Here is a 15,370-nt window from a genome sequence, read left to right on the forward strand (position 1 = left end):
CAACGATTGTGAGTGTCAACCAAAGTGCTTTTATTCCTGAAAGACTCATGTAAGACAATATACTCATTGCTCAAGAGCTGCTTAGGGGATATTACAGGAAACATGGACCTAAGAGATGTGCTATGCAGATTGATATCCAAAAAGCATATGACACAGTGAGTTAGAGTTTCCTGGAAACTATTCTGAATAAGTTTAGATTTGACAAAGTGATAATTAAATGGATCATGGCATGTGTCTCTTCATCTAAATTTTCTATCTGTTTAAATGGGGAAGTACATGGTTACTTTAAAGGGGGAAGAGGACTTAGACAATGTGACCCTATATCTCTTTACTTATTTACTTTGGTGATGGAGGCTGTTACTCTTATTATGAGTAAGAATATTGAGGAGTCAGATGAGTTTGGATATCGTTTTGGTTGTAAGGAATTGAAGTTATCCCATATGTGCTTTGCTAATGATTTACTTGTGGTCTGCAAAGGAAATATTGGATCTCTTAAGGTTGTGAAAAAGGTTTTGGATGAATTCAGTCAAGTTTCTAGATTGAATCCTAATATGGCAAAAGCACAATATTCTTTGGGAGTTTGTGTAACACGCGTGGGTTGACCACGAAAGATTTTAAGTCAAACTAAAATTTTAAGCTTGAAAATACGACCTCGTAATGTTTAGTCGGCCTCGTATTTGTAAAACAACCTCGTATTTATAATCGGCATCGTAATTCTATATCGGCCTCGTATTTTTGATTTGGCATCGTAATTGGGTCTGGTATCGTATTTACGTGTCTGGCATCGTATTCTTGAGTTAACATGGAAGCACCTCTACTTTACCTTACATATAAATACTCATTTTCTTTCACAAACTCTCATTCCATCAACTTAGCCTCCAAGAAAAACACACACAAACCCTTACTACCTCACTTTACTAACCCATTTTTACTACCTCACCATTACTAACCCATTTTACATCAAGTTTTTATGCAAATCCAACCTTACTTGTTTAGATTTAGCTTTAATAATAGTGTTTTTACGTCCTAAACATCTTTACCAACACATATTTTACATATTCAAGGTATAAAAACAAAACCCACTTAATGCTCTTCTTTTTGGCATTTTCGGTTTTTCTTATAATACACGCACCACACACGCCAAGTATCGAACTTTTTACGTCCAAAACGTTTAGATACATATATTACAACTTTTGTCAAAGTTACGTGTGATTTCGTTAACAAAATCTTAAGATATAAGAATTTTTGTACACTTTTTATAAACTTTGTTCAAATCGGTTTTCGAGTTTAAGTCCGTTTTTCGAATTTCCGACTTTAGGATTGTTTTCCCATCATATTAGGGAGTCTAAAAGTATAATCTGATGTTAAAATCACCTTTCAGATCGAAATAAACGATTAGGGTTTTCTAGAATAAATTTTGGGGAAGAACAGCCCAGTTTACGACCTCATCGATTTGTGACCTCGTATTTCAAATGTGACCACGTATTTCAAATGTGACCTCGTATTTCAAATGTGACCCCGTATTTCCATTTGCGACCTCGTATTTCAAATGTGACCTCGTATTTCCATTTGCGACCTCATATTTCAAATGTGACCTCGTATTTCATTTGTGACCTCGTATTTCATTTGTGACCTCGTATTTCTAAATAAGACCCCAGATTTACTAGCCTCTCAAATTTAGCCTCGTAAATCTAGCCTTTTAATTTCAGTTTTGTCTTTTAGTGAAATAAGACCCCAAATTCAATTTGAGACCTCAAGATCAATTAAGACCTCGAATTTCAATTGAGACCTCGTATTTCGATTACTACCTCGATTTAGTCAACTTTGGTCAACTTTAGTCGGTTTAGTCAACTTTGGTCAACTTTAGTTGATTTGGTCAACTTAGTCAAACTCGTAATTTGGTCAACTTTGGTCAAACTCGTAAAATCTGGTCAAAGTCAAACTAGTACGCTTTTGGACAGCTTGGTCAACACTTGGCGACACATTATGAGCATGTTTACCTATATTGAATGAATACTTAATTGTGATAACTTGTAACAGATTGATTTCGTACCGGTAACTTGCTTTCTGATATCTTATGTAGCTTGATTTTGGTTCTAGCCGTCAGGTGAGTTTCGTAGCCCCTCTTTTTATATGTTTTTGGGGTGGAAGGATACTCGTGCCTTTGTGTCTATCATCATTTATGGCTATTTGACTGTACTGTATGATGTGCACTGTGATACTTGATACTCGATACTTGTGGTGGTGTTGGAGATGCTTGATACTTAGGGTGGAGTTGGAGGCACCAGATACTTGATACTTGATACTTGCACCTTAGGCCTGGTATACTGTAAGTGCTGATGGCATAGAGATACTTGATTATTGCTATCATAAATAAGTTGATAGCCATATTGCTGTGTGGATCTTGATGATATTTCGAGCTGGCACAATACTTCATACTTGTTTACAAATCCAAACATAAATAATATCCAACATAGAGTATCCTTTCAGGTGAGCAAGTGAATCGTATTAGAGGTGGCTAAGGAGCATAGCATGGTGACCTGTAGCAGACCAGACTAGGGTTTTGGAGCTGCATATCTTATGTTTTGTTATGTTTGTTTTATGTTTAGACTATGGCATTATGCCTATGCGTTATTCCCTTGCGTGGGAGTTTATCTATGTTTTATTTGAACCTTGACTCTATGTTGGATATTATTTATGTTTGGATTTATGAAATGTGTGTTATTTAAGATTTCATATAGTTACTCTACGTAATATCCATGACGCGTGTATTATGCGTCGCATCCCGAGTTTTCCGCCTTAGTCAGGGTGTGACAGATTGGTATCAAAGCTGTGGTTATAGAGAATTGTTAGTGCATGATTTTCGGTGACATGAGCATTCTAGATATGTGTTGTATATCTGTGTATAATTTCAAGTCTTGTAATTATCTTGTAATTACCGTTTGTCTTAATATTACCCTGGTATATTTTGTGTAAGCCAATTAGGATCCAAATTATGTTTGTGTGTTTGTTTATTTTTTGTATTTTGCAGGTTTTAGACATAACATGTAAAGAGTCATTAAGTTAATATTGTTTCTGTGTACTAACAGCAGTTGAGATATTAACTTAATGTACTTCCAGAGGGAAGTTAAGATATTTGTGTTGCTGTGTATTTACAACAGTTTGAACATTAATCTTATATACACACTTCCAACGGGTAATATTGATGAAACTGTTTCTACGTATTCACAGCAGTTGAAATGTGTCAAAGGCTAATGCTAGTTCTGTGTATCTTTACAGCAGTTAAAGCATTAGTTGAGTTAATGCCGGTTCTGCGTCTTAGCAGCAGTAAAGACATTAACTCAGAATATAATGTCGGTTCTGCGTCTTGACAGCAGTAAAGACATTTACTCATCATATCCTAAGTGTTATTTGAGGGTTCTTAGGAACAAGCAAAAAAATCTTGCTTGGTCAAAGTAAGAACACTCAAATGTTCATTTGAGAGATTATAAGAAACAAGAAAAAATATGCTTGTTCTCAAGAACTCTCAAATGGTTTGAGAGTTTCTGTGGAAACAAGCAAAAGTATGCTATGCCCACAGAAACACGCAAACTGGCCAAAACCCTAATGGGCTTGGGCTTGGGCTTGGAAACACGCATGGGCCTGCGTGTTTCAGAACACGCATATAGCCATTTGCGTGTTCCTAGCCCTTGCCTACAAATATAGGGTGTGTGTCATGCGTGTTTCAACAAGAGTGTAGAGAGAGAAATGAGCAAATCCTAGAGAGAGAAAACCAAGAACACGCACGGTTGATCTTGTGGGTAATACTCATCTCGTGCACGAACCTCAAACACACACCTGGCCCCCCAAACGGCTCGTAGTTTGCAAGTTACCACGTTTTTGGTAAGGTGCGTCCGGAGAGCCGTTCCTAGAGTGTTTATCATCACGTAAAAGATATATATATATATAGTGATATATATATATATATCATCTAAAGGTAGATATATAAACCGTGGGTTATCTCGAGGAATTTCCGCACCTTGACATATCCTTAAGTCGATCTCTGGTTTGATAGTAGTACAAGATCAGAGGGACTTACAACTGGTATTAGAGCCACAGGTTTTCATAACCTTGGTTAGAGATTGACAACGGTTTTGTGGTATCCCTTTATTTACGTGAGTTAGGAGAAATTTAATCTTTGGGCACGTTTTTGAAAGAAAGGTTCAAACTTGTTGCCAAATATCGATTAATCTATATCCTAGTAACATTTTCTCATAATCTAGTGATCCTTGAGCAATATTGGGCTAGGGATCTAAGAAATTGTGGGAAAGTGGTGTTTGTGTGTTCTTGAAAAGTGTACTTTGCGTGTTCTTGAACACTAGTACCTTTCGTGCGCGTTTCGATATTACCAAGGCATTTGTGTGTTCTTGTGTTTTGGTTGTTCTTGAAATTTTGAGAGTTCTTGAGATTTTGTGTGTTTCTTGAACTTTGTGTGTTTCTTGAACGGTGCGCGTTTCTCTTAGTTTGCATGTTTTCAGATTTTGCGCGTTCCTGGACCATTTGTGTGATCCTACACTTTTGCGCGTTTCATTTGAGTGTTCCCAGTTTGTGTGTTCTTGTCAAGTTTGTGTGTTTATAAGTTGAACCACATACACAATGGCTACAAACTATCTTAATCAATTAATACTAATGGACCATGAGACTGGTAATGGTAATTCACCACTCAAGCTAATGATCATAGACCAATACTTTTCTTGAAACGGTCGATTTGAATCCTTTATGCAATTCACTGATATTAGAATATGGACTTGTATGACTGAAGGATATAAAGCCCCGACATATGAGGACAGTGGTGTTACCAAAGTATATGCTTATCAAGATATGACTGAATCCGATAAGAAACTATATGAGGTAGAGAAAAAGGCACTTTCATGTTTAAAGATGTCATTGCCACAAGATATATTACATTTGTTTAACGGATTTAATACTTCTAAAGAACTTTGGTTAGCACTAAAAAATCATTGTGAAGGGGATGAAACACTTAAAAAGGATAGAAAAGACCTTCAAAAACATCAGTATAATGTATTTAATGAGTTAAGAAGTGAAAACTTAGATCAACTAATTACACGATATTATCATCTGCTAGCAGAGCAAGCATTTGAGGTTACGTATTATGAGGAAGAGAAGGTCGAGAAATTTTTGAGCTCTTTGCCAGAAAAGTGGAATCACTATATTACCACTTTGCAAGAGAAAGCAGATTTCGACGACATGTCTCTAACTCAAATAGTTGCTAAGTTCAGGGAACAAGAAATGAAACAAAAGAGGAAGGAAGCAGGATATATTAATGCTCAGATTCCTGAGCTTTATTACGGTAGGCCTTCGATCAATATAAGTACAAGTTCTCCTGATGAAAGTACCAAGGCTTTCATGAGTAATGATGTCGACTTACAAAGGATCTCTGTTGACTCTAAGGGGAACATATGTTTTGTTTCGAGTCAGAGCGACAATTCAGGCAATCATGGATATCCTACCTCCAGTACCTGTTCCACCAAGCCTATAAGTGCAAAATGTGCGGATTGTCACTTATCAGTTCTTGCGTCATTTGTAACATCATATGAACAGTTTATCCAAGGGAAGGTTCAAGACCTTAGTCTTACAGAGGAAGACTATGAGCAAATTGATCTTTTAGATCTGGAAGAAATAGATCTACAACGGCAAATGGCCATGTTGACCCTTAGGACTAAACGATTCTTGGCAAGAACAGGGAAAAAGGTTGTGGGTTCCAAGCAGAGTTTTGACAAGTCAAAAGTCAAGTGCTACAACTGTGAGGGTTTTGGACACTTTGCTAGGGAATGCCAGAGACCTAGGAGGAATGATAGGTCATCTGTGACTCGTCAAAACCTCAATCAAGGTGAAACGGTACATTCATCTTCGAACAACTCAAGGCAAAAGTCATATACCGATGGATCTAAAGAAAATTAAAGTTTGGATGAACAAAGTGATTTAAGAGCTTTGATGATTCAACAAGACAAGTCATATGACTGGAGTCTCAAAGTCAATGAGGAAGACGATGCATATCTTGCAGAGATTTGCTCAGACATTGCTCTTACCGATGACTTCGATGATTCTTATCAAGATGATGATTATGTGGACAATGTCTATTATTCACTGATGAATGAAGATGAAGAATTTTCTGAGGAAGACTACACCATGACAGTCGAAAATGAAGGTCATCATCAACAAGATATTGAAGAGGATATGAGTGCCATTGAATTTACTCTTTTGTCTGAAGATTCTACTATTCTTATTAGACAAGAACAAAACTATTATTTAGAGGTAGAACTTGAAAAGAACAAAATTCTTGACACAAATATTCTTTCAGAAGATGATGAGATATTGGAGTCATGTGAAGATAAAGGCTGGCAAAAGATGGAAATTCCGGAAAGACTTGATACAGATAAGCTTATTGATTTCATCTGTAAGTTAGATGTACCTGAACAACAAGTAGAAGTTTCACTTCATGAATTAGTGAAGATCTGCAAGTTTGCGAATGTGCAATCTTCAGAAATCAACAATCTTCAAATTTGTGTAAGAGATACAAAGAAGTTACTTGATGACACAGCTAATGATAGATCATATCTCAGACAACAGGTTGCAATGTTAACCCATAAGGAAGGAGAATTAAAGAAACAAGTTAAAGCAGATCAAGGAAGGTTGACCGCTATGAAAGAGGAACTGAGAGAAGTAATTCTTAGAAAGGAGATATGTCAAGAAAATTCAGGAAAGATATCTTAGAAATTTACAGAAAAACAAATGGAGCTTGTGGATGCCAAAAATGAAATTACTCTCCTGAATGGGAAACTCAACAAAATGCGAGATATGAGACGTATGATAAACTATCTATCACAATCTCAAAAGGCTGATTATCATCAAGCTTCTACTTTTTGCTCATAGAATGTTGCACAAGAAACAGGAACATCATCCTTGATTGCAGAATCTACGAAGCAAAATGAAGAAAGGAAGTTATGGTCAGTCCTTACTGAGGAAGCATCAAGTGACAAAATCATAACAAGAAAAAGATCCATTCCTCAGACCCTGACTTCTGAACATGAGAATCTCCTTAAGAAAACGCATGTTGAAAATACACTAAGTCCTGTAAAGTGTAGATAAAAAAAAATCCATTAACAGAATCTCATGCTTCATTTGTAGAGAAAAAGGACATGTAGCAAGCAAGTGTCCACCAAAGGGAAAATTCAACAAGTCTAGGCAGTCTAATGAATCAAGTGACAGAGATGTTGAAGACATAGAAGTTCAATTGAGAATGAACAAGGGTAAACAAGTTGAAGAAAGGTCAACTAGTTTCTCTCCCAAAAAGATTTCTCAAAGGAACTCTCCCGCACGGAGTGGATCTCCTGAAAATTTCTCAAGGTAAGCTGCTAAGGAGCAAGGAAGGCCAAGAAGTGTATCTCCTAACAAAGCCTTCAGATGGCAGTCAAGCTCAGGGCAAAATACCAATGAGGAATTCCATTCCAAAACGAGAAGTTTTCAATCATGTTGGTAATGATGATACATATTTCTATGATCGATTCACCGAAACGGTTAAAACTGGTCGTTCTTCTTTGTTTCAAAAGCACAGTCCAAGGAGAAAGATTAAAATATCTCCAAAAAGAGTGCCAAGAAACAAGAGACAAACTTCAAAGTCTAATACTCCAACAAGGAGTGATGGAAATTGGACAAATGTCTCAGTGAAAGATAAAGACAGTAAATTCAAGTCTACTGAGGCTTGGGTACCGTTCAACAACTAGGTGCTAATCTTTCGTGCGGAGAACACAATCAAGGAAGATCATGTTATATTGGTTATTGATGACTGAGTTCTCGGCACATTTTCTTTAGATAACATAGTGAGTTATCGTACTTATTTATTAGTATTTATTTTCATCGTGCAAGTCTCATAAATGTTGATTTATAATTTAATTATAAAGGAACAACTTTGAGAAAATGGATATTGTGACAAGGAAGAAGTGTAACATTAAAGGCATGAATTTGAGTGTGTTGTGTACGTCTCAAATTAGGTCTTGTTTTGAAATTGCACGGAAAGTTATGTTTGAATACTTAAGGTTTCGGTCAAAATGGGTGAAACGGAATTATTTAATTGATGTATTTGACAGATATTTTGATTTGCAATTTATTAAGAATAATTAAATTGAATACACTTATTGTATGAAATAACTTGATAATTGTTTAGATTCTAATCTTAAGTATGAGAATCTATTGTATGTTGTCAGTTAAATCTGTTTAATTGTTTTCCGAGTTCGATTATTTCTTTTGAGAACAAATGCATGTGTTGCATAGATCTCATGAGTTCGCTGATGTGGTTGCAGTTTTATTTATCTTATCCGGATGTGTGTCAACCGACAAGATAAAAGATCTCCAAAGTATATGAAAATTGAGTCTATCCAGTCCGAAATGGAGAAACCTCAAGCTTAAAATGGAAGCAGAATATACTTACACATCAACAACTCAGCTAAATTCAAACGGAGACAAAAATGATGATGGAGAAATTATCCTAGGGTGATTAATTTTGTATCACTTGTTTTTGTTGTATTTGAATTTATATTACAGCGTTGTGTGTGTCCAATGGCTGACATTGTCAACACTTAAGGATGGTGCATTAAATTTGATTAATTATTGACAAAGTGGGTCATAACTTAATGTTTTTACTTTGCAAGATGTTTAACTAGCGACAATTCTCAAAAATTTCTTTATTAGGAAAAATATGATAATGTTAATATGAAAAAGTGGTTTATATTACTTTCGTTATGTTCTCTAAAGAATTGTTTTCATTAATCATATCGGGTTCGATAAAATTCTTTGTGAATTTTAAATGTGTTAATCAAGTTTTTGAAAGGTGAGTTTTTGTAAGTCAAGGTTCCTTGAATCGAAGAAAAATAGGTCATGTTTAATATGTAAAGCATACCAAGTGGACTCATATGTATGTTTCTAGCAAAATGGGCTATTAATACATATTGTAGTCAAGTGGGATTAACTTTGTGTATTTTACACTAGTTTGATTTGCGTGTTTGTGTTAAGTGGGATTCTATATGCGCATTTCATCTAGTTGGACCTATATGCGTGTTTGACTAAGTGGGCTGATATGTGTGTTTGGCAAAGTGGGCCGATATGCGTGTTTAGCTAAGTGGGTCGGATATACGCGTTTTAGTGGACTAGGGTTTGCGTGTTTGTTTGGATATAAAAGGAAATAAACACACATTTTGTATTTTATCCGAAAATACTTTTGCGTGTTCCTTTACATACTCCTTTTGCGTGTTCCCTATCAAATACTATTCACGTCTTCTTAGATTTACTACACTTGATTGTTACGTGTTTTTGTGTTTCAAAACACCTTCATTAACACTTCTTGAACAAAGGTATATGATTAACAGGATTTCTAAGTCCAAATGTCAAGATTTAGGGTTTTTATTTTCGGTCATAAAATCACTAAAAAGGACTAGATTCACGAAAAGGACAAAGAAATGGAATGTTAAAACTTGTAAATCGGGCATTTAGGAAACATTTGATGCCATTTTTATGAGTTTTGATGTTCAAATCACTGGATTGAGTTTTGGAGAAGATGAATGGCCATATGCGTGTTCTTGAGCGATATGCGTGTTCTTCATCTGCGTGTTCTTTTGAGTTTTGAGCCCAGATCTTCAAAAATCAAGAGTATCCAGATTTTGCGTGGTTGTGATGACGTCATCACAAGAAACACGCATTTGACTTGTCAACGCCCTTTGTGAGTTCTTATGCCAAACAAACCATTATGCGTGTTCTGTCACCATATGCATGTTTTAGGGCATATGCGTGATTCATGACTTAGAAAATTTTTATATTGAAATATTTTTATACAAATAAGTAAAATATGAAACACGACTCGCATTGACTAGTCAAACCTGACACCATATGTGTGTATTGTCACCATATGTGTGTGTATAAGGATATTGTTGATTCTAGGACTTATAAAATTTTTATATCGGGAAAATTTTTAATTAGTCAAATTAGAAAGGACATGTGCCTTATGTTGTCGGTTATTAAAACTTAATCATGTTTTTAAAAGATTTTGAGAAAAGTGGTCTCACTTCTTTTGAAGAACTATTAAAAGTTTTAATTTCGACATATTGTTTTGATAAAATATATAATACTTTAGCGAAATATGTAAAAAAGAGGATTCTATTTCATGGGAAATAAAATAGTTTTATCATTCAATGTATTTGTCATTGTTTAAAGTGTAAAATTATTTTCAGAGCCGATGAAACTAAGAATTGCAGGGGCTTAGGAAGTGATTAATGACTTTAAACTTTGATATTACTCGTCAATAATTAAAATGGATAATATTTTCAGAGCCGATGAAGCTAAATAGTTTTAGGGGCTTAGAAAATATTTAAGAATTTTAATTTTGACATTGATTGTCGATAGTTAAGGTGGATAACATTCTCAGAGTCGATAGAACTAAGAGTTCTAGGGGATTAGAAAATGTTTATCAAACCTTAAAGATTGACATTATAGGTCGATAGTTAAAGTTGATAACATCTCTGGAGCCGATGAAACAAAGAGGTTTTAGGGGCTTAGGAAATGTTTAAGAACTTTAGAGTTCGACTTCATTTGTTGTTGCTAACTGTTTGTTTGGTTGTTGTTTGTATCTTTGTGTGGATGGCAGAGAGACACTTTCTCAAAAATCATAATTACTTGATTGATTTGGATGTGAATCAAACAAATGCTGGGAGATTTACCAGGATTCTTGAGTTTCTGCAGCAATCAAGAGTCAGACATATTCTCACAGCTGACCCAGTTATCTATCTGACTTTCTTAAGTCAATTTTGGGCATCTGCAAGATTATTACTCGGTGCTGTCCTAAGTATCAATGCGAGGGTGAATAATCAGACCTTCCAGTTCACTGCCTCTGACTTGATTGGTATTCTTGACTTGGGAATTGAAGACCAAGAGAAAGGGGTGAATGGTCCAACCACATATCCCCAAGCACTTAGATTGGGAGCTTTCAGAAGAATGAGGTATGTTGGTCCCGCCAATCAGAACACATTCAAGAAGAATTGTTTGATGGGCAAGTGGAAATTCTTTTCACATGTGATTCTTGTTGCTTTGAGCAATAAAAAGTCGGGTTATGACTCTTTGGATGTCGAAACCCAGTTACAGGTGATTTCGTTGGTGCTGAACAAGCCTTATAGCTTTTCTCGTTATATCTTTAATGAGATGCGCAGACAAATAAGGGCAAGGGATGATGAGAGATTTTTGATGTATCCTAGATTTGTGATGCTGATCTTTAATGCTTGACTACCCAATCTAGTTCTGGAGGGTCCTACTGATTCGGTGACTATAATGCCTAATCGCATCTTTAGGGATAACTATAGGCGTCGTGGAAACTTGGCTCCACAAGCTCTACCGAGGGACAAAGAATCTTTTGGTGCACTTATCAATCCCGCTTATGTTGCTCCTGAACATAATGGATTTGCACATAAGGACTCTGATGTTGAAGGTGATTTTGCTGCCGCTCCACAGCCGATGCCTCAACAACCTCCTATTGCACCAGCCATACAACAACAACAACAACAACAACAACAACAACAACAACAACAACAACAACCAGAACAACCACCTCAAGCTGCAACAGAGGCTCCTCAAGTGTTGTTGATCCAGGAAGAGGTTGCACAAGCAATTCCTGTGATCGTTGCTGAACAACCTCTTGCACAAAACCTAGAGATCAACATGGATGTTGATGCTCAGGGTTTGGGTGCAGAGCACGTTGAAGACATGGTTATAAATAACCAAGACGACGTTGCTGATGACATTGGAGGAGATGTCAACCTCGAAGAAGGTGGAAACGAGGATGAGGATGAAGATGATAATGGAGATGATGGTCAAGGCAATGCTGGTGGCAGAGTATCCTTAGGTCAAGGTGCTGGTAGTACATCTGCACCAGTAAATCTCTCCACAGCCGAAGCTGATTCCCGGCCTGTTGTAGATGAAGAAGGTCCTTCTGGGTCAGGGCGAAGTCTCAGCAGAAAGAGACAACATCAGGACTCTGATATGGAAGTGACAAGACAAAGATTGGCTGAAGAAACAACAAGCATCCAAGAGCCTGTGTAGAGCTTGGCAGAAGATAGAGGAAAAGGATTGATCGGTGCAACTTCCTCTAGTTCAACAGCACCATCAACTCCTTCTGTTCCAGTCAATCCTGCTGTCATCAAACCAACTGTAGTATCATTGGTTAGTGCTGAAGATGACCAGTCACATCCCAAGATTGTCAGACTATTGGGAATCAAGATTGGAGATAGACCAGTCTTGATGACTGCAAGACCACACAGTACCACAATTACACCAATCATGTCTTCGTCAACAACTCCACCTTCTACCACAAGACCATCAGTGACTTCTTCACAGCAAGGAGTCTCTCAGACTAACAAGGATCGTGTTGCCAAGTTAGCTGCTGATCTTCAGCAGATGAGAGCTCTAGTTGCAGGTTTGTCTGACAAGCTGAAAAGATAGAAGAGTCACACAAAGAGATGTTGGCCTCAAAAGACAAAATCTCCAAGAGCTTGAGAATAGTCAGCTTGATCTACAAGAAACCCAGGAAGCATCAGTCAACTCTATCAATGGAATTGTTGATTCTGTTGGGGTACAACATAAACTGCTCAAAGGTCAAGCTGCTCATCTTGAGAAACTAGGGAAGAGGTCAGCTGAGCTGCATAAGAAGATAAAAAATCTTGAATCTCAGGGGGAGAAGTCTGGATGCAAGGAGGATGAACTAAAACATCGTCAAAGGGATGATGAAGATGAATATCCGAGTGGCTCCAGACAACAGGAGGAGATTCAGAGATTTATGGGCTTAAATGTCAATACAGCTCACGGGTAGCAAAGTCAACAGAGGCAATCGACTGTTGCTTCTTCATCTAATCAACCAGCTGAAGAAGAAGTGGCTGGTTTCCAAAAACAACCGACTGGAGGAGTAGGAGTCGGTACTGAGGTCAGACCAACTTCTGAGGAAGAAGTTGGGAGTAAACTACTGGATGACATTGCTGCACACTTCAACTTTGATGAGTACAGGAGCATGTTCGAAGATCCGATAGACCCTTCAGCTATAGGTAAGTGTGCTTATGTTAATGCATTACTTGACCTACTTGATCCAAAGGAGAAGGGATCAGACGAGCTGTCTCTACAAACAACCATTGCAAAAGTCAGGGTTGAGGTAGACAATCAATCAGAGTTAGACTCAAAACAAGAGTCTTGAACTTCTTATTTGATTGAAAGGATGAGCGGGAGTCCAGCTAGTGTAACACCTGAAGTTTCTGAAGAGGGTTTTTGGCCACACTTAGGATGACAAACAAAGACTTGAAGGCCATATCTAGATGCTGATGTCAAGGGGGAAACTGTTAGTGCATGATTCTCGGTGACATGAGCATTCTAGATATGTGTTGTATACTTGTGTATAATTTCAAGTCTTGTAATTATCTTGTAATTACCATTTGTCTTAATATTACCCTGGCATATTTTGTGTAAACCAATTGGGATCCAACTTATGTTTATGTGTTTGTTTATTATTTGTATTTTGCAGGTTTTAGACATAACATGTAAAGAGTCATTAAGTTAATATTGTTTCTGCGTACTAACAGCAGTTGAGATATTAACTTAATGTACTTCCAGAGGGAAGTTAAGATATTTGTGTTGCTGCGTATTTACAGCAGTTTGAACATTAGTCTTATATACACACTTCCAATAGGTAATATTGACGACACTGTTTCTGTGTATTCACAGCAGTTGCAATGTGTCAAAGGCTAATGCTAGTTCTGCGTATCTTTACAGCAGTTAAAGCATTAGTTGAGTTAATGTTGGTTCTACGTCTTGGCAGCAGTAAAGACATTAACTCAGAGTATAATTTCGGTTCTGCGTCTTGACAGCAGTAAAGACATTTACTCATCATATCCTAAGTGTTATTTGAGGGTTCTTAGGAACAAGCAAAAAGTCTTGCTTGGTTAAAGTAAGAACACTCAAATGTTCATTTGAGAGTTTCTAAGAAACAGGCAAAAATATGCTTGTTCTCAAGAACTCTCAAATGGTTTGAGAGTTTCTGTGGAAATAAGCAAAAGTATGCTATGCCCACAGAAACATGCAAACTGGCCAAAACCTTAATGGGCTTGGGCTTGGAAACACGCATGGGCCTGCGTGTTTCAGAACACGCATATAGCCATTTGCGTGTTCCTAGCCCTTGCTTATAAATAGAGGGTGTGTCATGCGTGTTTCAACAAGAGTGTAGAGAGAGAAATGAGCAAATCCTAGAGAGAGAAAACCAAGAACACGCACGGTTGATCTTGTAGGTAAGGTGCGTCCAGAGAGCCGTTCATGGAGTGTTTATCATCACGTAAAAGATATATATATATTTAGATATATATATATATATCATCTAAAGGTAAATATATAAACCGTGGATTATCTCGAGGAGTTTCCGCACCTCGACATATCCTTAAGTTGATCTCTAGTTTGATAGTAGTACAAGATCAGAGGGACTTACAAGAATTAGGTGGTTTTGCCTAGATTATAACCTAAGAACCTCATGTAGCATGAATAATAGGAATTATGTGTGCATCTTGTTCAAGTGAATAACCATATGTGAAGTATGATTTGATGATTCATATAGATTGAGATGTATGATCTTGTGCTTTTAGTACCATGCTACTTAGCCACTTAGGAACATGGAAATATATGTTATATGTGGGAGTTCGTAGGTGTGCTTGTGCCGGTCGAAATTGTGACTTGAACTTGAGGAGAAGACGTTGGAGATTGTTGGTTATTATTATTCTTATGTCCCTAGCAAAATGAAATGGTGTTTAGCAAAGAAGTATGGCGATATATCATCACAGAAAAGCTTGATCAACTTTTCGCGTGTGGTATAACCGCCTATGGAACCGCTAGCAACATTGATCGCGCCCCGATGGTTAAAGTGTGGTAGCAACCCTGGGCTGCTTAATGGGTGTTGGTTGGGTGGAGGGTTAGCCGATGGTACACCCTGTATACATACCCAACCAGTACCTAGAGAGAATATCAGTACCGTGATCCGACCTTGCATTAGATCTACTAGGGGTGTTGAGGGTTAGCAGCTGGTACACCCTGTATACATACACCACTAGTGTATCGGATGTAGGTGTTAGATTTAGACCACGCTTTAGCTGTTGAAATTTGATCGATGCATCTAATTTACCGGACATGTGAAGGGTTAGCCGCTAGTACACCCTGTATACATACATGGATGGTAGGTTGGAGGTAGAGGTCAGATTCGAGTTGCCCGTTTGTTGTGATTAATGAATGTGTAATTGAGATGTTACCT

At 37.2% G+C, this 15,370-nt stretch overlaps 1 protein-coding gene across 1 annotated transcript; it reads left to right on the plus strand.

The window, feature by feature from the left end:
* Positions 1 to 224: 224 nt before the first annotated feature.
* On the plus strand, positions 225 to 602 carry LOC122597607 (uncharacterized mitochondrial protein AtMg01250-like). Its single transcript, XM_043770210.1, has one exon. The coding sequence runs from the start codon at positions 225 to 227 to the stop codon at positions 600 to 602; it is 378 nt and encodes a 125-aa protein (XP_043626145.1).
* The last annotated feature ends 14,768 nt before the right edge of the window (positions 603 to 15,370 follow it).

Source organism: Erigeron canadensis, chromosome 1 (assembly GCF_010389155.1).
Source record: "Erigeron canadensis isolate Cc75 chromosome 1, C_canadensis_v1, whole genome shotgun sequence".
In the NCBI taxonomy this organism is placed as follows: domain Eukaryota; kingdom Viridiplantae; phylum Streptophyta; class Magnoliopsida; order Asterales; family Asteraceae; genus Erigeron; species Erigeron canadensis.